General features: G+C 41.2%; 1 protein-coding gene across 3 annotated transcripts; it reads right to left on the reverse strand.

Moving 5' to 3' along the window:
- Window positions 1-140: 140 nt before the first annotated feature.
- Window positions 141-26592, reverse strand: gatad2ab (GATA zinc finger domain containing 2Ab). 3 transcript variants are annotated; one of them, XM_046390915.1, is made up of 12 exons: window positions 26437-26585; window positions 20990-21106; window positions 10271-10579; window positions 5666-5789; window positions 5387-5518; window positions 5082-5153; window positions 4763-4879; window positions 4405-4608; window positions 3971-4220; window positions 3472-3866; window positions 3139-3367; window positions 141-2807 (listed from the first exon to the last, which is right to left on the reverse strand). In XM_046390915.1, exons 3-12 carry the CDS (start codon window positions 10564-10566, stop codon window positions 2674-2676), a joined length of 1953 nt encoding a protein of 650 aa, XP_046246871.1. In that variant the 5' UTR covers window positions 10567-10579; window positions 20990-21106; window positions 26437-26585; the 3' UTR covers window positions 141-2673. The 3 variants fall into 3 exon arrangements, with proteins under 3 accessions (XP_046246871.1, XP_046246870.1, XP_046246869.1); XM_046390914.1 differs by lacking the exon at window positions 20990-21106 and having other exon boundaries at window positions 26437-26592; XM_046390913.1 differs by lacking the exons at window positions 20990-21106; window positions 26437-26585 and adding an exon at window positions 26141-26403.
- Between the last annotated feature and the right edge of the window lie 420 nt (window positions 26593-27012).

The following is a 27012-nucleotide window of genomic DNA, read 5'->3' on the forward strand; positions in this document are numbered from 1 at the left end:
AAACAAACAAGCAAACAAACAAAAAGCAGCAAATCCTCAGAGGTTGAAAGAAGAGAGTATTTGACTTAGGCATAAATACATATCAATTTGATGCTTGTGCTTGAAGACACGAATGAACAGGAAATAGAACAGTCATAAACGAGGGGTTAAAATTAGTTTTATTATTATTTGATAGAGCAGAAAAAAATCCAAAAACAAACAAATATTTCTCATACATTGTTTTCTTTTCCACTGGGTCTGCACTGCATTTAGCAGAGCGTTAAACCCCTAACAAAACGGAATGGTGATATTGTTGTCAAACAGCAGCAGCAGCAGGCAGTAGTCAGGACAGCACAGGGTTACACTTAGCAGGGCACAAAATGATGGGCTCATTCCAGATTGCTTATTTTGCATCCACAAGACGCGGGCTGCTACCTTCTTTCTGCCTGTCAGGAATGTACAGACAACCTGGAAGATTTCCAACACTGCTCTGAGACAGAAATACAAATCCTTGAGCAATTTAAATTAAACTTTGTATGCTTGTATTCCTATCAGCAAAATGCACATACTAAATTGTTGCACCATCCTAAATGAAACCCAAATGTACAGTGATGGTACCCCAGTACAGAGGGATAAACGTCGACAGATGCCCAGTTACCTAATGCAGTGCACCACCTTTCAGTATGGAACCTGACAATAATCAGTGCGCTGACTCTGGATATAAGACACAAATCCAACAGGGCAGCAAGACTCTAGTTTTGTAATTGCATGGTGATAAGATGATCATCACTACTGTTTCAATGTGAAAACGATTAAAAATGGGACATATACAGGAAAGCGAGAAGATACCTGCTGGAGTGGCCAACCTCTTGGGTTTGATGTTTTGCTTATAAAACATCCAGATGATGAAATATGAATAAACACGTTCCTCTATTTCAATGCCTAAATTCAAAACGTTAACATTGTAATATTTTTAATCTTCAGTGACATTTTCCGACAGGCCACGGAAATGTCAGAGTAAAGCCATCACTAAGTGGTAGGGTTAGAGAAACAGAACCACCCTCGTGACTGAAATGAAACAAAACAGCACATGGTTAATAAAATAACTCGACTCCATGAGCACTGGGAATTCCCCTGTTTAATGTAGGACACATGGTACTTCACTAGCTTATCCTGTGCTGCTGCAACCTGATAAAAATGCACAAGAGCTCATGTGAAAGGCATAGTTAGCTCAATTAAAGGACATGACACAAATCATACACACCTTAATGTTAAAGACTAAGAAGTTCATGTCGCTTGTTGCCATTGGGGTTTTTGCATAACTACATTCTGAAAGCTGTCCAGCTTCTCTCAGACCAATTGTAAGGTGAGCAGGAGCCACTGGACACACAAGAGAAAACAAATCATTTAAGTGGAGATCCATTCAAACTTAGGGCATAAGCATATATCTTTACTAACATGACCCTATAAATAAACCCAGAGACAGTTTGTCTATAGAAGAAAAATAATCCACCACAACCTATGACTAAAAGCAAAACAATGTCAAAAATATGACATTCCTTACACCCCCTCAGTTTAGCATGAATTCATGTTTATAGAGAGGGTTCAAATAAACTAGAAACCTTCTAGCAGAAGGGATTCCATTTGGGCTCCACTAGTTCTTTGGAAGGATTTTTTTTTTAACATTATTATATTCAATAAGAATAGTCCTCCAAACATACGCTCCGTGTCTTTACATGAGTCAGTGAAACCTTAATCTTTATTCTTCCTCTTCATCTTAGAAAAAACAAAGTATTTAAAAGTAGGCCACAACATCGGAACCCAGCAGATGTAAAACCACCTCAACAGTAACATTAGCCTGTAAATTCAGACCTAGACAATAGGCCACTTCCAAAGTATCGGGGAGCACAATATTCCAAACACAGTATATGACTTATAGAAGAAAAGACAAGATCCTAACATTCAGCCATACAAAATAATCCAACACACGTCGACTTCTCTCCTGTACAGGCTGTGAGAGAAGAGGCGCTCTGTGTGCAGATAGATCATTTTTACAATCCTTTTTTATTTCTCATTTTTGCAAAGCTGAAGCAGTTATTATTTCGTGGATGGTCCTCAAAGCTCAACCACAGTCCCTGTGATGAGGTCTTCAGTTATGATCGGTTCGGGCACCACATGGGCCAGAGTCTCACTGGCTCAGACAGGAAAGGGATAGGACGTAAGGCGAATATTTTACTGTGTATAATCATGATTTTTTTTTTCCCTGCCTAATCCAGAGGCAGGGGAACTCAGGGATCTTTTCCTCTTGGTGCAACTGGGAGATTCGATCGATATACAGGGAGGGAGAGGCAACATCAATGGAGAAGTTCGTAAAATTGTACTCTCCCATGTAAACCCCAACCCTCAAAAAAAGGTACCCAAATTCTATTTGACATATTCCTCCTATCCCAGAAGCCCAAGCTGATGCAGCACAACTCTGATTTGGGATGAGGAATTCAGGTAGAGAAGATAGTAGCAGAAATATCTGAGGAAGAGGTGAAGGAATGCCGGTATCCAACAAAACTAGGCAGATTCTCCCTGCACCGTGTTGGCCAGAGGCGGAGTCCATAGAACGGATTAGAATGATAATGAGAATGGCTGTTATAGATATTAAGAGGGGTAATAGTTATGATGTCAGTAGGGAGTGAGATTGCATTATTTCCATGTGTTGGCTGCTTGGGAGATAGAACGGGAGGGAATCATGTCCAGCAGGTACTCTCGCTGACGCTCGACAGCAGAGGTGGTCTTATGGGCAGACAAGCTGGGGTTCACGTAGGCCATAGTGACACCTGTCAGGAAACAAAGAAATCAATGGTTAGTGTACAGGAGACTGAAATATTACACACTCAAGGTAATTTGACTCATGGAGGAACATGAAGGAAGAAGTTGACAGTGATTTCTAAATATTTATGGGTAAAAGCTGCACCTTTTGATACCAAAAAAACCCACAAGGGAGACTATAAAATAATCTTAAAATAAAAATTCCTAGCCTGAGAAAATGGGAGGAAAGGCTGAGGAGTTACAGCGCCAGAGGAATCCACCTTAGAACAAAGTGATTACCCCAAAGAGGAGCAGAAAGCATGAACTTTCTCGGCCTAAACTCGTCTCACGTTTATCTACCTGTGTTGCCACCGCTCTGCTTCCTCCAGGCGGACACGTTGCCCTGGTTACTGCTGCTGCCACCGCTGACCTTTGCCCCCTGCTGCAGCAGACGTGCTGCAGCATGCTTACCTGCCCTGCCGCCCAGCGCCGCTGCCGTCACTGCACTCTGCAGCGAAGAGGAGGAAGTGAACGAGTGGGCCATACCATGAGAGCTCACTGCAGACTGGAGGCTGTGTGACAGCTGACTCTGTACGAAGAGGCACAGTGATGGGAGAAGTATTAATTAACATGCAGGAATTTTGGCTACTGATCTTGGAAACCATCGCCAACACATTCAACGGGCCTGCTCACCTGCTTAATGGTGGAGTGGTGGGCAGCCACAGACTTGTGCTGCATGGCAGCCCTGACCTGCTTGTACTGCTGGGACACCAGCATCTCACTCTTGGACAATGAGGGAGAGGAGGATGAGGTGGTTTTAGAGACTGAGGAGGAGGAGGCCGCCTGCTGGAGAATACGCTGCTCAATCTCCTGCTCCTGTTGGAGTGCCTTAACAAAGGCTGCCTTCAGCCGGTTGGTGTGCTCAGCCTTCAGAGCCTTCTTCTGATTGGATGACATACATTGGTCACAGAGGATGGTCCCAGCCTTTTCCTTTCTCCAGCGGGAGGTAAAGTCTGTCTTACACTGGGCACAGGTGAAAGGCTCTTTGGGAATGGAGCTGGCCATGGCAGCAGCTGGGCCCAGATTACCTAGATGAGAGACAGCTATTTTAAACTAGATGTAAACATGTATATTCTACTATCGAGTCTGCTGTTGCACCACCACATTCCCAAGCTATTCAAATCCAACCCACCCCTGCCATGCATCTCCAGAAGTTTTTGGACCACCTCCTCCAACCCCAGCAAGTAGATGAACTCATTATTGGCTGCTGAAGGCAGGAAGTTGAACTCAGGGGCAGGAGGTTTAGGCGGGGGGATCTCCAGCAGCGTCTTCTCCAGTTGCTTACGCAGTGCAAGCTTAGCAGCTGCCTGCCGACTGGCTGGAGAGTCACTGATGCTAGAGTTAGGTGACACTGAAGAGCCCTTTAGGCTAGTTGGAGAAGCCTGGACACAAATAACACAGGAAATCACTTCAGTAACTACACAGCAGGGTGTCACTGTTATGGCTGACAATAAACATGAGAAATTTGCACACTAGCAATGGAAATGAGTAGCTATTAACATTGCTTCCTATGACAATCCTTCCCCAGATGAGTGTACAATGTTTGCTCATATATTCTGTCCTCACCTGAGGGATGTTGACCATGACATTGCTGTTGGCCACATTAGCCACCCGAATGAGTCCCTGCTGAATGATCCTCTGGCCCTGGACCTGGACATTGGGCACAGAAGCCCTGGGAGCCAGCAAGAGTGGAGGGGGGCCTGAACCGCTGTGCTGTTGTTGCTGTTGCTGACGGAGAGTGGCTATCTGCTGGGGAGTCATTGCAATAGGCTGAAGGTAGCAGATGCGCAGAGGCAGCCATCAGGAAACGAGCAAGAAAAAGACAAATTGAGAAACGAACAAAGTGGTCTTTTTCAAAATGAGTAACCTGTACTAGGGTGTTGACAATTAGCATCTAAACAGGGTTACAGCCCCTCTCACTAACCTGAGCCCCTCTGACCAGCGGTGGCATGACAATCTGAGAGTTGTGTTTGGACGGGACATGTTGCCCACCCCGCACCAAGGGAGGAGGGATCACCGTGCCTGAGCTTCGACCTGTCACCTATAAACACAAGAATCCAAAGATACAGTAAATGGGACAGTAACTCATAGTTACACTACGCCACAAAAGCACTGCATTTGATTTTGGCTGTGAAACCCTCAACTCAGCTGCCCTGCACTTGTGTTTCTCAGTATCCATGGCAAGGTATAATGCAGAGTGGTCCCAGTTGTGGCAGGTGGTCCTAACAAAATGGAGCACCTACCTGGAGGGGTCCTTTGCTTGATGTGATGCTACCCCTCACCAGTGGAGGTGGAGTAGCTACAGAACCAGCCGCCTAGAAATCAACAGGGTACAGCATTAGTCCATAGTTGTTTGTTGAGGGAATGGATAAGGATTAATGTTTATAAATCTTTGTTGGAAAACAAAATGCTTAAGAAAACTAGAAACATTATGACCAGTAACTCTTGTGTGTTTATAAAACCTGAAAAAACTTAACACATTTCCCATTCCTCGTGCATCTATAAAACAGGACTAACAATCAACACTCTTATTTTCTTGTGTTATTACCTTCTGCGCCGTGCTCTCCTTCTGAATCTGACTCTGTCGCAGTTTCTTAAGCAGCACCAGCTTGGCCTCTTGAAGTCTCAGCTCCTCCTTCAGCTGTTTGATAATGCGCTCCCTCTCCTCAGGAGAACTTTTCTATATACATCGTGCCAGATAAAAAGGATAGTCAGCAGACATATGTGGAAAATTGAAAGCTAATCCAAAAATGTTGTAATACTTCCAAATCAGTGGAGAAAAAAATGAGACTCTGTCGTATGCAAACGTTAAATGTTGTTGTCCTACCATAAGTTTATCTGTGTCTGTCTTCGTGAAGCAGTGGCCATTCATGAGAGGACTGGATGGCTCATTATCTGATAACACAATTACATCATCTGGTGATGGTGGCTGCCGCTCTTTCTTAATGACACTAAAGGGAGCAACAAGAAAGACAAAAACAATAATATTAAGAATAGACCCGAAACGATTCCTCAAACGACTTGGGAAAAAAAAGTAATGCAAATTCTTTGCTTCAAACTACTGTTTAATTTGGTGTATGTATTTATACTCCGTGCACTATGTTTTGCAAGGATGATTACTACGAACGCACAATGCTGAGGACACAGGCCATAAAGTGATGGGGTGGACTGCAAACTGAGGAAGAGAGAAAGAAAAAATAGTGTGTGGCAAAGAGGAGAAACAGGCTGGAAAAAAACAACACAAAGTGTGCCAAGTTTGGGATAATTTCCAACTCAAACAAAGTGAAAACTCTGTACAGTGTGTTTATGGTAAAACTGAATTAGTCTACTGCCACCGCACAACTTAAATGCTTATAGCATTGCAGCATCCAATCACAAACTAAAACGGGTGTTAGCATTTAACATGCCAGAAAATCATTGTGCTTGCCAGTTGAGATGAAGGCTAGTGAGTTAAAGTAATTAGAACACTTCAACCAAGCAAATAAATGTCCTCAGCCAGTCTTATGACTGCTAGTTATTGCTATTTCACTGGCAATTACAATTACTGTTAGTTCATATGAAAGGTTAATGCACGTTTATTTTCTATGCTCAATAGTTGCCCTACACAGGGTAGTTCTAGTCACTACTATCAACCAACAACTGGTTGTTCATTTTAAGAGACGGGTCTTATTTTCTCTTTTGTGTATTTACAATTGCTCTAAAAGTGCTTACTATGAAATTATTCAATTAATCGTCAGAATAACTGTTAGAATACTCAATTACTAAAATCACCGACAGCTGCAGCTATAATTGAGCATGTGTTTCAACATCCAACTATTTCAGTATAGAGTGCCACAGTTACAGTGGACTACAACTAACATGTAGTTTTGTCTTGTATCCAGTAGATGGCATCATATAACTAGGATTTCATCAGCCTTGTAGTGAAAATGTGCAGTGGGACACACAAGAACCAAGAGATCAATAATGGAGTAATGGCGGCAGGGGAAGATCGCAACCACCATTTATCTCCAGCGAAAGGTAAAAACAACGAACGGACGTTCGGCTCTATCCCTTCCAACAGACCCAGCAAAGTGGGCTACAAACAACACGCAAACAAAGGGAAAATTAATTACATATTTTGTATTTTAATGGGAGGAAAATGCTTACAGCCTTAAAGTGTAAAGTGGCTTTTCCTGAAGAACGAGGAGAACAAAGGTGGCTAGTGGCAAGCTTCATATGCATGGGGGGGGGGCAATCTGCCTCAGTGGGAATCCTTTCTGGTCCTGAGGATTCATGCATTAAAAAATAGAAGTCTGAGTGGTAAGAAGAACTGGTGTAGGATGAGGTAAGGTAGGGTCTGTGATATATGACAGTGTGTGAGAGGTAGCTGCTTGGGTAGAAGTTTGGGTCATAATGTGAAGTTATGCGGTGACGTTATGTAATTGTTCAGACACTGTCGACTGAGAGGCTTCAGGGCTTCAAGCTTAGGCCCAGTTTACCACCCAGGCAGGGCCTCGCCCCTCCCCTACCTCCGTGGAAAGGCCTGTGGCCTAGCCGGATCGGCACAGCCTGGGCCTCAGCTCTCCCCTCCCTCCCAGCTGCCGACACCAGAGTCACAAGCTGAGCAGAGCGGAGGTCCGCTGGAGACACTGGAGAGGGTGACAGTGGGGGGGAGGGGAATACATGGCCAGGAGCCAACCTATTGTGTACTCTCTCTGTCTCTCTCTCTCTCAGTCAATCACTCAGTCACGACTTCACACCCTTCCCCCACCCTTACTTACTTGTTCATATTTTATACTCAAACTCACTGACCTAGTTCTTCACACTTTTTCGGCACACTCCTGTCGCAAAAAATTTCAGCAGACTAAGCAATTACCACACAAACTGCAGCAAACATTTACCGTCATACTGTTACTTTGCCCAGCTGCTAAGAACACAAGCTTTGTTAATATGTTATACTGCTACTTCCTGGAAAATACTTCCTTGATATGTTTCATTCAAATCTAGAAAGATATCCAACGCCCTGGCACTATCAGGGTGCTGACGATTCTGAGAAGGATTGCCCCCTTAATGCTGACCTGAAGCCTGAACAGGCAGCAGCTTTCCTCCCCAGCTCTGTTTACATTCCATGCATACAACATGATCAACTATTTCAGAAACAAGTTGCATTACAGAGTTTTATATTTTACAAACAGAAGACCTACTGGTGACCTGGTGCCTTGGCATCAATGCCAGAAATAACAAGGACTAGTTGCTAAAAGTCTTTTGAGAACAGCTTATACAAGCATCACAACACACATCAGCTTGGTTATGCAACTCCCAGTGTTTCTGCCTCAGCTTCTCTGATCGTGGATTCACTCTGACCCCACTACAGGATTGCTGAATCGGTCTTTATTAGGCGCAGTGGGATCGTCCATTCAAAATATAAACCAACAATTCTCTGTGTCGTTTTAAGCTACGTAATGTGAAAGCTCTTTAGGTGAATGAAGTAACTGAGCTACAAAGAGGCAACAGACCTGGAGAATATGTGCTCAAATATTACCATACTTTTAAAATGTACACCAAGCACTTAAACCACTTCAGAAAAGAAGGAAATACCACAGTGACATTTTATATGTGAACTCATTCAAGGCATGCTCAGTCCAGTTACTACATTATTTTCCAGCACAGGGAATTTGGACTATATCATCATTCCACTGATAGTTTTACAAAGTTGGCCTACACAGACTATGTCTTCAATACACAACAATAGGGTAACTGCCTTGCAGCAAGTAAGCACAGACACATGCTGAGTGTTAAACGGAGGGCGAAGGTGACACTTATGATATACCACAAACGGAGCCTTAGAGCTTGATCACCTCTGCTCCACTTTAACTGCCATTACATCAGTGTGTGTATTTATTGCTCTACCAAACACATCACATGACATCAGGCATGTCTCTGTGTGGTCATGTGACACACCCACTACCCCTCCTTCCTCCAACTGCTCCTTCCAATGTGGAAACCATGGCAACGGCCAGTTGGAACCAGTTTGTGACACATAGCCTTCATTTTGTGTGAAGTGTGAGGCAGAGTTCAGGTGCTGCTGTGGGAGAAAATGGAGCCCAGGCCTCAGGAGCCTCAAACTTTTCTAAATGGGGACAGGCTGTCGACAGTCACACAGCGACTTCCTGTGTGACTCCTGTCAGACCACTTGCTAGTGCAAAGTTAGAGAGAAACTCAAAACCCCAATAGACACATCTCTGCACAAGAACATGCATCGTGCATGCAACCATGAAATACAAGGCCAACAGCACATTAATTATCCAAGCAAGACGTTCTCAAACAAACTTGCACGCAAAAATGAAAAACACTGTGCCTCAGTTGTCAGCTTGTGTGAAGTCCATTCACACCCTTTTATCCCATATGATCACTAAACATCAGTTTAACATAACCAAATAGAAACACAGCAGCAAACTATTCTCTGAATTTTGTACCCTCAGACGCAAACTAGGTTGGAGATTATGGTGTATTTTGTCCTGCTGTAAATGCTTACAAAGGGTTTACTGTGGACAAGGTTTGCTGAGTATGCAATATTGAGGTCCAATATACAGGAATGGAAGCAACTGCTTAAACTATTCCTTTCATTGGTGTTCACAGACTAACAACTTTGACACTATCATGTATACTGAACAGTGATATGTTCTTTATGACCAATGAGCTCCCAGATCCTATGCAAGAACACTTCAAAGCAGCTAATAATACTTATAGACTTCAATACACTACCAGCACTACAGCCTTGTGGTTGTATGTCCCCACACACCAATCAAGTTGCACTTTACATCCATGTCTGTGAGCACTTCTATAATATATGTAGTTAAGGCTCAGAATGAATTTAATGAAACATGCCAAGTATATGAAATGGTTATTACATTGACATGTATGATGCCAGTACATAAATTCCAGTGAGAAACTTTTTGTTTTCACCTAGAGACTATTTTTACTGAAGAGTACAGAGGACTGACACAGAGCTTAATCACATGGTGCAACAACAATCACCCGATGCTCAATATCATCAAAACCAATGAGCTTGTTGTAGACTTCTGCTATATATCTATTTGTGTGCAAGTGCATTGAGAGAGAAAAAAAACAGTCAAATTCCTTGTATGTGTTCATGTGCTTTGTAATAATTTTGATATAAATGTTATATTATTTGATATCATTAGTAAATGGATTTGTGAGTCACGGCCAAAAGGTGTTTCGTGAGGTCACTGTAAGTTTGACCTTTCACAAATAAATTCTAGACAATTCTAATGACTTGAGCCCAAGTGAACACCTGTGACAAATGTAAACAAAATTCAGCAGATCCTTGAAATCACTGAGATATTTCAATCGGAAGAACGGGACAGACAACCTGAAGACATAATGCCCCCCATCATGGCTATTGCTTTTATGTTCTTTTTCCATGTCTCACCTTTTGGATGTACTCATGTCAACAGGCTCGTCTCCTGTCTGCACCTCCACCTTAATAGTGGCTTTCACTTCTCCAGATTTTAGGATGCTGGCTGCTACTTTTGCAGCCTGCTCGCTCTTCAGCTTGACACCCTCAGCTCCAGAGCCCACCAGGGCCACGGGAGCTCCAGCTGCACCTCCTTTCTCCAGCTTAACCCGTTTATTGTCAGTGTCCCCCAGGGACCCAGCATGAGCTGCATGGTCCCTCTCCAGAGCCCGCTTTTGGCTGCGCGTTTGACGCACTGCCTCCTCTGACATGGCTGCTCTCACCCTAGAGAGAGAGAAAACAGAAACAGTGTAAATACATTTACAAAACAGAAAGCAAATAAATAATAGACAAATAATTAAACTTAACAGGTTTGAAACATATACAGATACCTAGAGTACAGCATACTGTTACTACGGCACCATTGTCCATAGTAAACGTTGTTGTTGCTGGTTTTTTTTTTTATGAGCAAAAGGTTTTGTGTTCAATTGAGCAATCCTCAATTATTTTTTATGATTTAATCATATTTTGTGCACAGGATCCCTGCTTTACACTACTCTGTAGGTTTCTGTAAGTCCATAGAACTTGTGTGGGAGGACTGCAAATGAGATACATTTTTAACAACAAGCATTCTATTGGGTTTTATTTTGAGAAAAACACACCATCATCTTCCATGGTCAGTACATCTAAAGCCAACTGAGGGTACCCAGTAATTTAATTTGGACATAAAAAAAGACAACTGTGTACTGGTCCAGTGAGCAAGACGCAGTACACATTTTGTGAGACACTGTTGGTGGAGTTACCCTGGCTGAGGTGTGACTGAGACCTACTGTGTCTGCAGTAAACAACGCGAAGCATCATTTGCAGGGAACAGAGAAAATTGTGACTGCCTCAATTTAAAGTTAGGACAACGAAATTTGTACAACAGCACTGCCAAATGTAAGCCTGATAGCGAAAAGTGAGCTGAAGGCAGCCTCTGCTGTCTTTGTGTCTGGCGCAATAGAGTGACTTAAGAAAGCTAAACTGAATCTAGTGATATCACACAATTTGTTTGGTTGAAATGGCAGATGCTTAAAACAAAAACTATCAATAAATCCCACCTACTGTGTGAACAGTCACAAAACAACCCTGGCTAAAGAGTATATTCCCTGTATGTAAGGTTTTTGGGGGAAATAATCATCCTTGAAACCATATTATTTAACGCTTTGTTGTTGAGATGTTTACATGAAAATTTTGTTTCATTTTGCTGTACAAAAAGGGACAACCAGGAGGTGTATAGGCATCTTGTGTCTCGTGTCAGTGCCCCACATGCTGACCCAAATCCCACTCACTAAGATTTCAGGGAAAACCCATTACACAGCAAAATGGCACCAGCACTGTGCAACATTTACACCAAGTACACCAACAGATGCCATGCACATATTATGGAACTATGTGACTCTGGGAGAAAAACTGGCATGTTGACTTGTTGTTTTTCTGTGACATATATTGCAATGTGGAAAAAAATATAGAACCTCAAGGCAGATGGCCGCCTACATTGAGCCGGGGTCTGCTCCAAGGTTCCTGCCTTCTTAAAGGATGTTTTTCCACGTCACTGTCACCAAGTGCTTGCTCATGGGGGTTTTGTTGGGTCTCTCTGTACCAAAAATTAAATTGAAGAGTCTTTTCTAGACCTGCTCTAATTGGAAAGTGTCATGAGATAACTTTATTGTGATTTGGTGCTATATAAATACATTCAATTGAACTGAAATCTTAACAGATACATGCAATGTGCTATTCATGTACAGATATGCAATTAAAAATCATTTCCATCATTTGGGTACTGTAGAGGTCTATCCGTTTCTAACAAAACAAACCCGCCCTCGTACTTCTACCATACTTGGTTCTGCCCTCTGCTACCATTCCAGAAACCAGCCTGGACTCCTCCACTTTCGGTTTGAGGAATGCGACTACAGGATAGATAAGTGGTGAGAGAATAGGTGGAGAGGTATTGGGGAAAAGAATATATTTCTTAATAAACTTTACATAAGTACATGTAAGCTACCATTTGTAAAGATGATCAAGCATGTGCTTAATGTGCATGGTGGAAGATAAACAGGCCTCCCAGCACAGCTGAGGATGGTCACATTCTCAGCCTCAAGAAACAAACCGATTTATCTAAATGCTGACAAGCTGTAAGTACAGATAGATCTGGATACCGCAAGTTTTGTACACGTGTTGTGTGTCAAGTGTTTCTTCGATTCGGACAAGGATCAGTCACATGATATGAAAACTTTAACTTTTAATCAGCATCACGACAAGCTGCTGTTGATAATGGGAATACCCACAATGTAACTATTGCACATGCACACAACACAATATTGATGCTGGAAAGGATATAGCGTGCTGTCCCACAGCACTTACAGACTCATTTGAATTAACATTTCATAAAGCATTTTATAAAACACAAAAGATGAGCTCATGTCTGTCACTGCAGATTTAAAAATCCTGATGACCTGTCCTGAAACCAAGCGCACACATGTATACAGACCATTTTATACGTCTGATTCAGAAAGCTGACTCAAGGTCTTCCTAGTCCAGTGTGACATCACCAGCTCCACATGACCCTATTCCAAGATTCCAAGAGAGACAAACTGCACATCCCTGAAAGCCGGTTCAAACTGGTTTGCGACTGAGAAGGCACAGGTTTAACCCCAGGAGAGAAAGAGTAGCAGAAGAAAAACATCTTTTTCTCTGCTGCTTTCTAAAGTTCAAAGATTAAAAGCAAAGGTTATAAGTCACTATAGGAATCTAATAGGGACTGACAGATATGTTTTTCAAGGCCAATACTGACACCAGTTTTTATAAGTCAAGGAGACCAATAACTTATTTAGTACAAGAGCAAAAATGATTCCTCAAGAAATCATCAATATAAATTACTTGCACCAAAACTTCATGGAAATTTGACACTTGCACTACAGTTTACTTCGGTATTATACTTAATTACAATTTTGACATAACTGTACTTTCTACTATTTTATACTTCCGTTATACTACATTTTGGAGTCAAATGCTGTACTCTTAGCTTTAATTACTATTCACTTTGCAGACTCAGATTATTCAGTGTTGATAGATTATTGCTGGTGACATGTAGCCAGTCAGATAGTGCTGTGGGCTGGAGTGAGACCACAGAGTATAGAGAGAAAAAGCAGTGTGTACCAATTCAGACCAGGTAATCGGCCCAGCTAAATCAGGCTGTCTCTACAATCTAAATGTATACAACTCCCATGACAGGTCTGTTGTTTGTAAAGCAAAACATTTTAAGATTTGGGACAAGATGGGAAAATTTGGTTAGGAGATTTGACTACTTTAAATTGTGATCAATCTTGCAGGCATACACAATCTACTTTTCAGGCCAATCATAGAGATTGTGGTATTCATGTGCCCTTACATCACACTGTTTGCCACACACAGACTTTATATTTAGCTTTTGGCATACTGTCAGCAATTTCAGCAAAGCACTGTCTACAGTGAGGCTGCAGTTTGTTCTAACAATTCACATCTGTAAACTCCACTAAGATTTATTTTAACTGGAGATAAGACATAAGCATCCTTGACACTGTGCATGGTGTGGAGGAGATGCGAGAAATAACTAAACCAACAAACACATTCATAAAAAAAATTCACTGCAACACAGCCAAAACGTTCATGTCTGTGTTTGCATATCAGTGTGTAGAGCCTAAACTGCACTCTGCTCTGGTACACAACAAGGACAGATGTGCCCCAGTGTACCATCCCTGAACACAAAGCCTATTTATCTGCCAGAGATGACAGCTTGTGTATGGGTGTTTTTGTGTGCATACTCATATATCACAGCATTTCAGAAGCCATACTTTACCATATGAGTCTGTAGAAATGGTGGCTGCACATTGACCTGGCTGTAACAGTGTGACGCTGAGCCGTATAAGGTACAAAATGACTGTAACCCACTGGGATGGGGCAGTGTCAGACCTGCACGTTACTAGGATGGCTGTGGTTGCTAGTTTCAGGTCTAGAGACACGTGGCAACTCTTGTCCCAGAAGAGACGGGTAACATCATTAATCCACGTGTTCAGTGCAGCTGATGCTGCTAAGTGACAGGGCAAAGTAAATCTGTAGTCCATGCATATGTTGTGATTATGAGTCTTTGTACACACACACAAGATGGACTGACAGGGATGTGTGCAATAGTTCTACTTGTTGCATCACCCGCCACCTCAATAAGCCCAGAGTGAAGGAGTACAACTCACTGGAGCACATTTTCTATTCAGTACCTTGGTTTCTATATGATCCCTGAGGGCCTGTTTTGAATTGCAGGTCATTCACAACATCCAGGTTATAGGAGATTTACACTCTGGGATACTGCATGAATAAAAAACAAAATTGTACAAGATTGATCTAGAAAGGGCATCTTAAAGTTGAGATAATGTTGCACTGAAACACTGTACAAAGTATTTGCAATTACAGGAGATGCTGTACAGACAAACGGATACAATTCATTTTAAACGCAGCCTCTTTGAACACAATACGCATATTTTTACATGGCAATCTCTGCAAAAAAAAGATTCGGGTTTAAAGAAATTTGTAATTTGAAAGGTCAGGCAAGCAACAGTGAAAAGATCCTCACTCAATCAGTGGTAGGAGCATTCCTGGCAGTTTCAAAGCTCCCACAGCTCCATCTATCCAGCAAGTAAGACCAAATGAAACTGACACTACAATCTCAAAACAAGTCTGACTTGTCCATCAGCAAGTCCATCGGGAGATGTCTGAAGGGAACTGGTTCCCTAAACCTAGCTGCCATAAAATCAAGGATCTGTTCGGCCTATTACTGGCAACAATGCTTGAACAGAACTCCACTCCATTTCTTACTATCAAGTCAGCAAGCAGTGTCACACGACAGCCCTTTGATTTACAGTACACACACAGCCCACACACTCTCGAGGCCAGGCTCAGGTTACAGGGATTTAAAATGCAGACTGATTTTGGAAGAGGTTCATAAAAGATTTGCTCCCAACACACTCACACAACAAATATAAGAACTAGAATTATCATATCATTTTTATATGCCTCCAAGCACTTGTCAAGCTGCAATTTAAATCCATCTCTGTCAAAAGTCACACAATACCTGTAGTGAAGACTAGTGAACAACAATCACCTAAAACTCATTCTCATTCTCAAGATCAAAACCAGATCTTGTGGTGTACTACTGCTGTATATGTATGTCTACTGGTGCATAAGTTCATTGAGAGAAGCAGTCGAATTCCTTCTATGTGTTCATGTGCTTGACTCCAAAATCTGAAGAGGATCCTAATTCTAAAACATGGATGCTTCACATCTTACATCTTCAACAATGCAGCACAGAAGTTTCAAGGTTGACACTTAAGATTAGTGTCTCTCATAATTTCATCATTATTATCCTATTACACATGTGTGTGACATTTTGTCATAATTAGCATGTGAATTTTGAGTTATGGCCAAAAACATGTTTTGTGAGGTCACAGGACCCAGGGATTGTGCTAATTAAGTATTTTCCCTCATTTTTTTTTTCAACAATGATGACAGAAAAATCTGAAAAAAGTCCATCTGTCATTTTGACATAAGCAAAATAACAGAGCTCTACTGTAACGTTAAGTAATTCTCATGCAACATGCTGGACACTGGAGGGCTTAGAGTGTGGTTTGTGACCAGATGGAGACTTGAACCCTTCATAAATGACAAATTAAGTGAAGCATCAACGTCTTTATGTAGTTTATAAGGTATTGGGATACACTGTTGTTGGACATAACTGGGTTTCTTTTCCCTGTCTTGGATGATTGATGTGTTAACCAACACATGGCCACTGACAGCATCCAAAATTCCTTGCCAATTTGACACTTGTTTTCTTTTTGTCCTTAGTATGACCCAATAGTGTGTGAACTGTATGCTATTTACAGGAAAGTAGCGCAGTATGCAAGTACTGCAGTAGTGACAACAACAGACAGTGCTTCTCCTTCATACATTGGAGAGATTGGAGATCCAAGCGTTTATTGTCATATGCACAGTAAGGAAACAGGATCCCCTGTACAATAAAATTCTTACTTTGCTGTCCACACTGAATGCCATAAAAAGTTTGAAGTATATTAAAAAATAGAGTAATTTAACAAAATAGGCAATTTGAGAAGAGCATGCAAAAAGTAGATGTAAAATATAAACTATGAATTAGTAAGGTAAAATAAAGCTATATACATGTGCATGTGTGCTACATCAGCTGTTGTAGAGGTTATAGTATGCCAATTTAACAATCAAACCTCACGAAGATCTACAAATGCATTACCGATAAACAGCAACAAACATAACGAGAGGATGAGGAAAGGAGACGACAGCCAGCAATTAGTGATCTGTGTCTGTTCCTCTCATGACACTATGGAGGAGGAGTAATAGCACGTCCCTTTCCTTTCCCTCATAATGAAGCATAAGGGCAAAGCATATCTAAGACAGTAAAATAACAGATGATGTGGGAGTTAGGGGCTGCAAGTGAAAGAGGACCTTAACTGCCCATTAAAAATCACGTAAAGCAAACAAATATGGCTTTCTCAAATCAATAGCTTTAATACATCTGAATTTCTTTGGGAGGGTTGATCTTGACAATAGCATAAGGTGTATGAAGGAAATCTCTCATCCCTGTGTATAGTGTGTTACCATAAGATGATGCACAAATCTTTTGACCTGCACTGACACGCCAGGTTTCGTTCTCAGTTGGTGTGCTATTGTGTCCAGTAGTTCTTAGACAGCAGATCAATGGCAAAGGCTCATCCCCCAGGTGGCGGACTAGACTCATCTCCAGCTCTGTAACGATCTTCCCGCTGGGACTGGACCCAGCCAGCCAACACATTACCAGTCATTTTAAAAAAAAAATGAGGCTTTCCAACTGTGTCCTCAGGGTTCGATGAGAGGGAAAACAGCAATTACACTGTCCAATAAAAGCACTACAAGTATGGATTATTACTGTCCAATAAAAGACAACAGAGCAGCACCTTGTTTTCTTGTGTGGCTATGGGGTCCTGGCCCTGTAATATTAAATTAATCGCTCAAACTGCCCATAATCTTACTAGCAGATATGACCAGAAAATCATCATTTTAAATTCAGAATTCACTCACCTCGACAACTAGTTACTCCTACTGCTTTGTTTATGTCATAACCTACTTAAAAATGCTATTTCAATTTTACAAAATCATTTCAGGCTATCAAGGAGTAAAGTTTTTTTTTCTTTAGGATATTGTCTAATATAAAAACCTCATCAGACTACCTATGCTAATCTGTGCTCAAAAGGCTATGAGTGGGGGAAGGGATCCAGATGAGGTGGTGCCATAGTTGGGGGAGGGAGAAGGGTGCAGAGCGCATGTGGTTAGCTGAGCCATAATCTAACTGTACCCAAGTGAAAAATACTCTTCCTCCTCTCTCTCTCTCCCTCTCCAAGTTGTTCTCTTGTAGGCTCGCGAGACCAGTGTGTGTGCATGTGTATGTGTCCCTAGTAGTTGTGTTCTGAACGCCAAGGGTTAAGCCCCTGCCATTTTAACGGCACTGACAGATCAGACCATTAGGGTGTTACCTAACAAAATGGAAGCCTTTAACCCTGAATCTGCCAGACTGTCTCAGTGTGAGTGAGAGTGTGTGTGTGTGTGTGTGTGTGTGTGTGTGTGTGTGTGTGTGTGTGTGTGTGTGTGAGCGAGCAAGTGAGAGCCAGAGCCACAAACAGTCTAAGTGTGTGTGCGCATGTCTCCACCTATATTCTCCCTCAGCTACATTACAACGACAACAGCAGTAAGTCTAGGAAGCACAAGTCAGACCTTTGTACATGACAACACAACACACACTTAATCTTAACTTAATCTTCAGTTAACCGACCATTAACAGGACATACCTCAGTAACCGAATGATAAAAGTAACATCTAGATTATGAAGCTCTAAAGCACCTTAACATCTCAAGTCAAGCTTCTCGGGTAGACTTCTTTAGACTCAAATCCCAAAATCACTGGATACATTTTCTACAACAATGTTTACTGGTTGACCTAACATAAAAAAAGCTAAACGTTTTCAAAAACTCTAGACAGGGCTAATCTCTAATTTCAGCCAAATTGCTTCCAAATGGTTACTCCATAATCCTGTAAAACCAGAAGCCCATACACACATAAAGACTGGAGGGCCAGGACACACGCAGACTGCTATCAGATTACATTTCTCTGAAATGAAAGGTAGCAGGAAGTGACCATAGCAGGACGAAATAGGATCTTAAAGGGTGCAAAGAAATACAACATACTAAACAGGACAGTTAGGAGCTGAGCATACAGCTGGAGAACACAACTAGATAAAGTATGCCAGTTGCCTCATATTTTTTAAGTTGGCCATTCCAACTCTCAGGTGATCCTCATCAGGGTAGGGGTTAGCAAAGGTTAGCCTTTAGGAAATAAAACACTGAAGAATAGAATGAGCAAAAAAAATCATTTAAAATGATGTTTAACACGTACACAATACTAGTATCAAGTGAGATGAAAGATTTGGAAATAAAATATTTGATGGTATCAGGTAAATGCCAAATTCCTCTCCACCACATCTTATTCAATCAGCCAGGCAGAAAAAACATGCCATGCAGTACTGTTAATTACAAAGCATTTTCCACGGAGAATGAATGTCAGAAATTGAATGAGACCCAGTGAATGACTAGATAAGCTTCAAGATGTGCTGTAACTTGCTGGGCTTGGTTTTGTGATTATTTAGGAACAAAGACACAGTTTGTGTAATGTGAATTTCCTTTAATAATGGATTACACTAATGATCATGGGGTTTTACCTTCTAAAGCTGTGATGTCACGGGCCACCGAGCACAGCAAGCAGCATACATAAAAAAAAAGTTTTCACTAGTTTGGCCAGCAATTTAATAATAAAAATAGTTACAAAATCTAACTCAATTAAGGGCACAACCATTTGAGTAACAGCTAGCTGTATAGCATCTGCTAGGCGTCATCTCAGCTAATTCAAGTCATTGAACTTGACCTCTAGGCCATGTTTGTGATGTTGGTGCCTTATGCAGAATTTTTCATGCAAATATTTGACAAAATATTTGGCTTGCTGTGTGGTTAATTGTACTAACAGGCCACCCAGGACCTCTGTACTTCACCTCTTTGCCCATTTTTAGCCAGTGGTTTGATGGCATGGGGCACAGTCCAGATGGCAATGGCAGGAGCCACCATACTGAGTTTCAACAATGGTTCTTCAGAAACCTATGGGCAATGTCACATAGACTACATCCGTGTTTGCTACAGTCTGTCATCCTTCATTTGGTGTCACCGTCCTTCCTACATGTACATGCTCCTAAAAATGTGTAATTTTAAAACAATACACCACCAAAAGTCTGATCCATAAAATCTTTAATCACCTACTATCTGTAGGCTTAAAAGGTGTCTGTAAAAAGTTGTTTCCTCCGTAGTGAGGGAGAGCAGTCACCACACAAATTCAGTCAGTTGCTTGTGACCAGTCTTCCCAACACAAAAACATCTAGTAGCAACTACAAAGACGTCTAATTCCAACCCAGTCTCCCAATGTTCTACAAGCATTTATAGCTGCACCAAACACACACTGTGTTCACACCACTGACTGCATACAGAGACAGAGAACAAGACAGTTTAAAAAAATCATCTCATATCAGTCACAGGATCCTGAATTGAATCAAAGCAAAACTGTATTGTGGCAGACTTTCTGATATCAGAAATGACTGTATTGTTGTCAAAAGAATTGATACAATATCATATTGTGATCGAACCGATGATTTACACCTCTACTGACAGATTAGGTGTTTTAAGCTGAGTCACAGCAGAGAATGTTTGATTAAAACAAACTGATGATGGTGGTCGTGATATATATTCTTCTGTGAAGTTTTGCAGGAAGCGATGCAATGTAGCCCAGAGTATTTTTTGTAGAGTGAGCACTGCACAGCACACCATGTAAAAAATATGCTACATCACTTGTCGGCAACAGATCATGTGGCAATTGAGGAGGTAACCTTGCCTTGTGTGCTCTGATTAATTTGTTATGTAGTTAACACACCAGTCATAATTTTGTTTTAACATAAACTCATCTCGTGGCATTTGCTCCTAAAGTTCTTCCCAGCTGTTCTGGACGAAAGAAATAATGAAAGTAACACGTGAAAGCAGCTTTAAGAGGAATCTATTTTCATTTTAAATGAGATGTGTAGTGGTTTCCCAGTGTTTACACATCCATATATCTGGCCCCTCTGCCACCTTGCTAAAGCAGTCAACCAAGGAAAACACTGATGACAGTCAGGTCATTTTTTTGCCTACGTGGTGTGATGTGGAAAAAGACAATCAATGCAGTGTATAGAGCACCTCACAGCACTATGGTACAAAGAGCATTTCAGAATTATTTTCACCACTGTTCATCCAGTGTGACTCTATAAATTTAGCCTGATTCTTCAAGCAGCCCCTTTACAATCCTGACACACAGCTGTGATTTTACAAACATTTTCAGTGTCTACAACTATGCACGTTCTACTAGTGGAGGACTTTGCTCATGATAACCTGGGTAAGTGACAAGTGGAACAAAACTATCAAAGTCAGGGTATTCAGCCCTTATTTTGATTACTTATAGGCAAGGTACGACATGGTGCTGATGAGATATACTCACAGTCTTTCAGGCAGGGCAGTTTGTCCCCTCTTGGACAAATGCCTTGATGTTGCATGGATCCAAGTTACCAGCCTGCCTGTTTGCTGAACTGAGAGTTCAAGATTTGCTGTGTCAGCACTGGCCACACAGAGGAAGCAATTGTTAGAGACAAACTAAAAAAACAACTTCAGAAATGTGTATTCCATAATCCGTAGATGTGCAATTAGCCAGTATTAGCACCAGTAGTCATGTGGGTTGCCGAAGGGGAGAAAGTAAGTGGTAAGTGCTCACACATAAACATAATCTAAGTGAACAGTGGGCTCTTACTAACTCAGTGACGGTGCTGGTTACAGCTCTTAAAATATAAGGATCTAAGAATAAACTGTTCAGCAAGATCATTTTAAAATAAGTGATACAATAGTAATATATCAGTTTTTTTTTATTTTGTAATAATCAGATTTTGCAAAGTAACTAGTAACTGTGTGGGCCAGTCAAGTCAAAGTGTCTTTATGGGCACTATGCTTTGTGCATTGGAGCACAGTCATGCTGTAATAGAAAAGGGTCTTCACAAAACTGTTGCCAAAAAGTTGGAAGCATAGCATTGTCCAACATGTCTTGGTATGCTGAAGCATTAAGATTTGCCTTCACTGGAAATGAGGGGCCTAGCAGACCCATGAAGAGGTGTGTCTGGATACTTTTATCTATATAGTGTAGTTACTGGTCTCCTTGATTACTAATAATTGGTACTGGTCGATCCCCAATTTGATTGGCTGTAGAGGTCAATGTAAACCAGTACCTGAAACTCCAGAAATTTAAAGACATAAAGCTATAGAGGCAGCCAGACAGACAGTGGCAAACAGTTTAGATTGTTTAGCCACCATCTTGGGAAGCCCCTATGATTGCATATTACTGAAAGTGTTGAATGAAGCTCAATCTTTATTAACTGGCACACAATACCAGCAAAAAACCTGTAGCAGCTGGCCTGGTGTCATTTGTGCCTACTGCATTTTGTTTTTGTCTGAGGCATTTTCTGCTTTAATAAAATATACACTGTGTAAGAACTGGAGCGAATTTCAGTGCCTCCTCTCGAAAATAGCACCTCTACAGGCATACAAGATAATCTCCCAACAACCTCACTTTATTATTTAAGGGTCATTTACTGTAAACCATATGACCCACCTTATCAACAAGTGGCCATTCAGCAAAGAAATATCTGTCTTCTACAATGTTTTATGTCCAGAGGCAACCAGGGGCAGTAATTCGTTGGGTGTTAGCCACACAAACAATCAGTGTAGGAAGTATAGTGGAGTATGTAACTTAGTCAAAGTTCAACGCACACAACTACAATTTGTGGATCTTAGCTTCACTGAGCACAATTCCCAACTCATCACTTAAGTGTGTACCTCCACCTGTTAAATTCTACCAGGTACAGCTGCATCACTTTTCAGCCGAGAAACAGTTTAGTTCTGTTCCACTGAGAGAGTTACAGGAGGTGGAGCATTTTACCTGCTCAATTTTGTTAACTTGCTCACATGTTGTTAAGCTAGTTGTTTTTCTTTGATTTTTGTGCCTCTACCATGTGTATGTAGGGTACGGAGTTAAACGGTTTCTTTTTTGTCTGTTTTGATGTGATATACAATTGCAGATCTGTACATGATGCTTGTTTTACAAATAAACCGGATGCTGTATGTGAATCCTGAGTCTGACCTCCAGTTCGAGCTGCTCTGTGCAACTTTACATGGCTTCAGTCGAAAACAGACAAGTCACATATTTTGACCAGAGAGGGAAACTACTTCCGCACGTCTGGTGGAATCACAAGCATTGTCTAGAACGGTCCCGATCATTCTAGGAGCCAGAATGCAACTCGACTGAGCCCAGTGGAATCAAGTTGTGACTAAGACAGTTGGTCACAAGGTTAACACACGTGGTTGAGTCAATATGAAGTCCAACAGGGTAAACAAGAAACAGTCAAACATTGGAGGATTACTCTCTTCAAGCGGCAAGAATTGCCCAAGGCCTTTGGGTGGGACCCTGCGGCTAATAAACTACTCATCTGTCCTGACAGTTATAAAAGGCCAAAAAGACATTCATTTTAAAGATCTGCTAAGGTGAAAAACTACCACGTTAGATCATACTTGATGACTTACAAAACTGTAAACTGGCAGACCCTTCCTACCTGTCTGATCTCCTTAAGCCTTTTATTCCATCTCACACTTGCTGCTCTCAGAATACAAGGTTCCTGTCTGTCACCAGAGTTAGCAAAATAAGTCAGCTGGCTGCAGGGCCTTCTTTCATTCCCACTTCCTCTGCAATAACCTTTCTGCCGACATCATACAGTATGACTGCTGAGATCTTTAAAACCAAACTTAACACTTATCTTTGCCCTTAACTTTCAGTTTGTTGCTTATTCTTTGATTACTTCATGCCTTGTACTGTTTACCTGTTTCTCTCTAGTGTGGATGTTGTCCTTGTCTCTCACTCCCTCTGTATGTTTTTTATCCTTTCTACTATTTGCCACTTTTGTATGTTTTTGTGGTCTGTCCTCTTTCAGGTTTCCATGGTTGTGTGGCTCAGGTCTGTTTTGTAGTACCTGAAAGTTACTTGACATCCTCCCACATCCCTCATATATGTCTAATCTATGATTTTGTCATCCTGCTGTAATTTCTCTATTTTGGTCTGTTCTGTACACAAAACATCTGTTGCATGTCCATCCACTTCTCCGTTCCATCTTCTTTTTTTCCCGTATCAAAAAAAGGACTTGCTTTGGAGAGCTTTTCCTCATCTGAATTCTGAATTGAGAGTGTTGTATGCTGTATCAATTGTAAAGCCCCTTGAAACATATTTGATACTGGGATACATAAATAAATTGGCTTTACTACTACATGACCTGAACCAAAATCTGTCCAAGCATCGAATCACTTTGAAACATTATGGAAAAGCTAGTAATTCAACAATTGTATCTAGTAAACAGTACTAACTCAGGGTAGGAAGCAGTATGTAAAACAATGCAAAGCTACGAAGTGAACTACTCCCACAGATAAAGAAGGTGATTTTCACTTTCACTTTTGCATCTTATCTGACAAACAACAAATGATTACTGTCCAAATGGGCCTAAAAATCCAACAGTCAAGTCTTGTCCTGATGAAGTTATAGTTGTTTAATCTTAAAAACAAAAGCAAACTGTGGGTCAAACTGGTCAGTTTTGAAGAGACTTTCACCAGCTGTTTCACAATGACTGAGCTCACACTCAACCAGAATACATGGGTGCTATTATCGCCACACACCATATCACGATCCAGACAGGCCATAATGCCATACTACACTTTACACAGTTATCCTCTGTATTAGGTCTACATATTGTTCTGAGTCATTAACACAGGTAAGAAACAAAGATTGAAGGGAAGGTATCAGGTCTGGGTGGGAAAAAAATACACATCACGATTCACCATGTTTGGTTGAGGATGCATGAAACACGTGATCTCAAGTTCCGTATCTATGGCTGGCACAAATTGCATTACAAAAGTATCAACAATGGTGTAAGTAAAGGGGCTGTTTTTTTCCTAGTTTAGACACATTAAATTTAATAGATCCTTCAGATTCATGCTCATGGCACATTACCACTGAACTGCACAACCTGTTATTCACAACTGAAAAAACGTTCCTTTCAAGATTCCTTAATGAAGGATGTACAAACACCATGACTAACATAATAAAATAATTAACTTGGGCAATGGCAACAATAAGTGAGGTACCTTTGACCTTGTGACAAAGAAAAAACCTAATGAGCAGTGGAAAACACAGATGTATCTTTATAAAGTTTCAGTCGTGATGTGGCAGAGTAAGAGTGGAACTCTTGTTATGCCTGTCTGGTTACATCACTCTCAGGAGGGTTTTCATAAGAGGCACCCCTCCTGAGGCAAATCCAAGGTCCATAATAAAATGCAAAGTGACATGTGTCCCCCATTACTAGCCAAGGGTGCCAGCTGTCTGCTTGCTCTAAAAGGAGAGCACTTGCTCTAAAGGGGATGAGATGTACACGACTGTTAAGCTTAAACACACCTCAAAGACAGGTGAATACAAGACTGGCTTCGGGTGTCCACACAAATATGACCCGTGGTTTGCAGCTTGCTGTAGAGATGCAATGCCTGTCTAAATAAATAAATAATCTAATGCTGAGACCGAACAGTCATTTATAATAAGTCAGATATATCTGCAAAATAATATCTCCCAGTTAACATCAAATGGTTAATATCACATTAATGCCTTTAAATAGTTGACTTGAACGGGAAATGAACGATATAGTAGTCACAGACCATGTCCATAGACTTGAAAATAAGACATCTCATTATACGGATACAGTGGTGAATTTGATCTGTGACAGAAATATTCCGGTACAAACACAAAGTATAAGCTTAGTTGTTGTGCAGTCTGGCGCAGGTGATGGCTACTAACCAGTCGTGGACGCACACACACACACAGAAGGAGGCACCACCGTCCACCATTACGCCTCCATAAAAAGGCTTTTCACGGTTGAGCTAATCTGACAAAGTTCTGAGATCAATGGCTCTAAAACCCATAATCATATCCATCCGCGGCTAAGAAGAACAGTCGCCTTAGCAATAACCGATGACAATACTGGTTATGATGTTCGTAAACTTTGGTGACCCAACTTTGCCCAAAAGAATAGCTACCTAATTCCAACTAACCCATCAACAACAACAAGCTATCTCATGCTAACGTTAACTTGGCTTGCCAACAACAACCTGTCCATCTGTCCGGCTACAAAACCAGTGGCTAACTAAAGCGAGCTAACAGCCAACTGTGGTCATCTGCGGATACAGAGATCACAGGAAAGTTGCAGAACACCAGAGCATAAACACATGTAAATATGATGATATAGATTAAGATGTTTAGCTTGGATGTCTGTAGGCGTCCAAATAGCGATACACGACAGACAATGAAACCGACCCCATCTCAGTGAGCTGCTTATGTTAAAAGGCTAGCTAGCGAGCTAAGTTAGCCTGCTAACGCTAACTCCCTGGACACTCGCCTGCACAGACAGACAGCTAAATTTATTCACAAATAATGAAGCGTTAATTACACACAGAAAATAACAATTTATCTGAGTGTTGTAAGTTAGCTTTATTGTTCGTAAATAAAATGATAACTTACATTATATCTCACTAATGATGCATCTCAATACAAGTTTGCCGGGGAAGTTAGTTTTAATATTCCTCGACTTTTGGGGCGGTCTGTTCTTGGCAGTCCGTGTTCGGTAGGTGTATGCGTGTAGCTGAGCGACACACGAACTGTTACCTTGCACGTTAGCAGAGATCAGGCTATGCTAGTTAGCTTAACTTACGATAGCTGAGCTAACACCGAGAAAGAAACTTCCCTTCGTCGACATAATTTAATTGAAAATGTAAATACTGGATCAGTTGATATGGTAATGAAATACGTGAACTTACGAGGTCTAGGAGGAGCCTGACTGAGTTCCCCGCGATTTTAGATGTTTAATGTTAGTATTTTGCTGGCTTCGGCGTAAAAATCCCGGGGATCCCCTCTGTTCTGTCCGCTGCCACTCCGGTTGCCAGATAATGTAATGAGCCACCACAGGCGGCGTCATGCTGCGTTCATACACACCTCGGAAATGCTAAGTTTCCTACTGCTGAGATAGAGGGAAAATGCTGCGTTTGTGACTAGAAGATGGAAATTTTGTAGAGAGAGCAGAGTAAAAACAAGACAGGACAACTAGTGAACTAGTCTTACATGAATCAAGTTTAAGAATGTAAATTAAAAAAGGATATCATACTATTTTGTATGATATCCTATTATTATACTCATGAAATATGATTTTAGCTTCTGTCTTTTGGACTTACTGCAGTCTTTTTTTAGACACTTTAACTTGACACATAAAAATAGTAAACATAACATGTCATATATTCATCTAGCCTTTTCATTTGAGATATTATACTTTCTGCTTCTGGTCACTGGGTTACTCTCACAACTATGTGAGTTCCTGCCTTTGGTGCATTACAGTCCAT

The sequence above is a fragment of the Scatophagus argus genome, chromosome 6 (assembly GCF_020382885.2).
Source record: "Scatophagus argus isolate fScaArg1 chromosome 6, fScaArg1.pri, whole genome shotgun sequence".
Taxonomy (NCBI): Eukaryota; Metazoa; Chordata; class Actinopteri; family Scatophagidae; genus Scatophagus; species Scatophagus argus.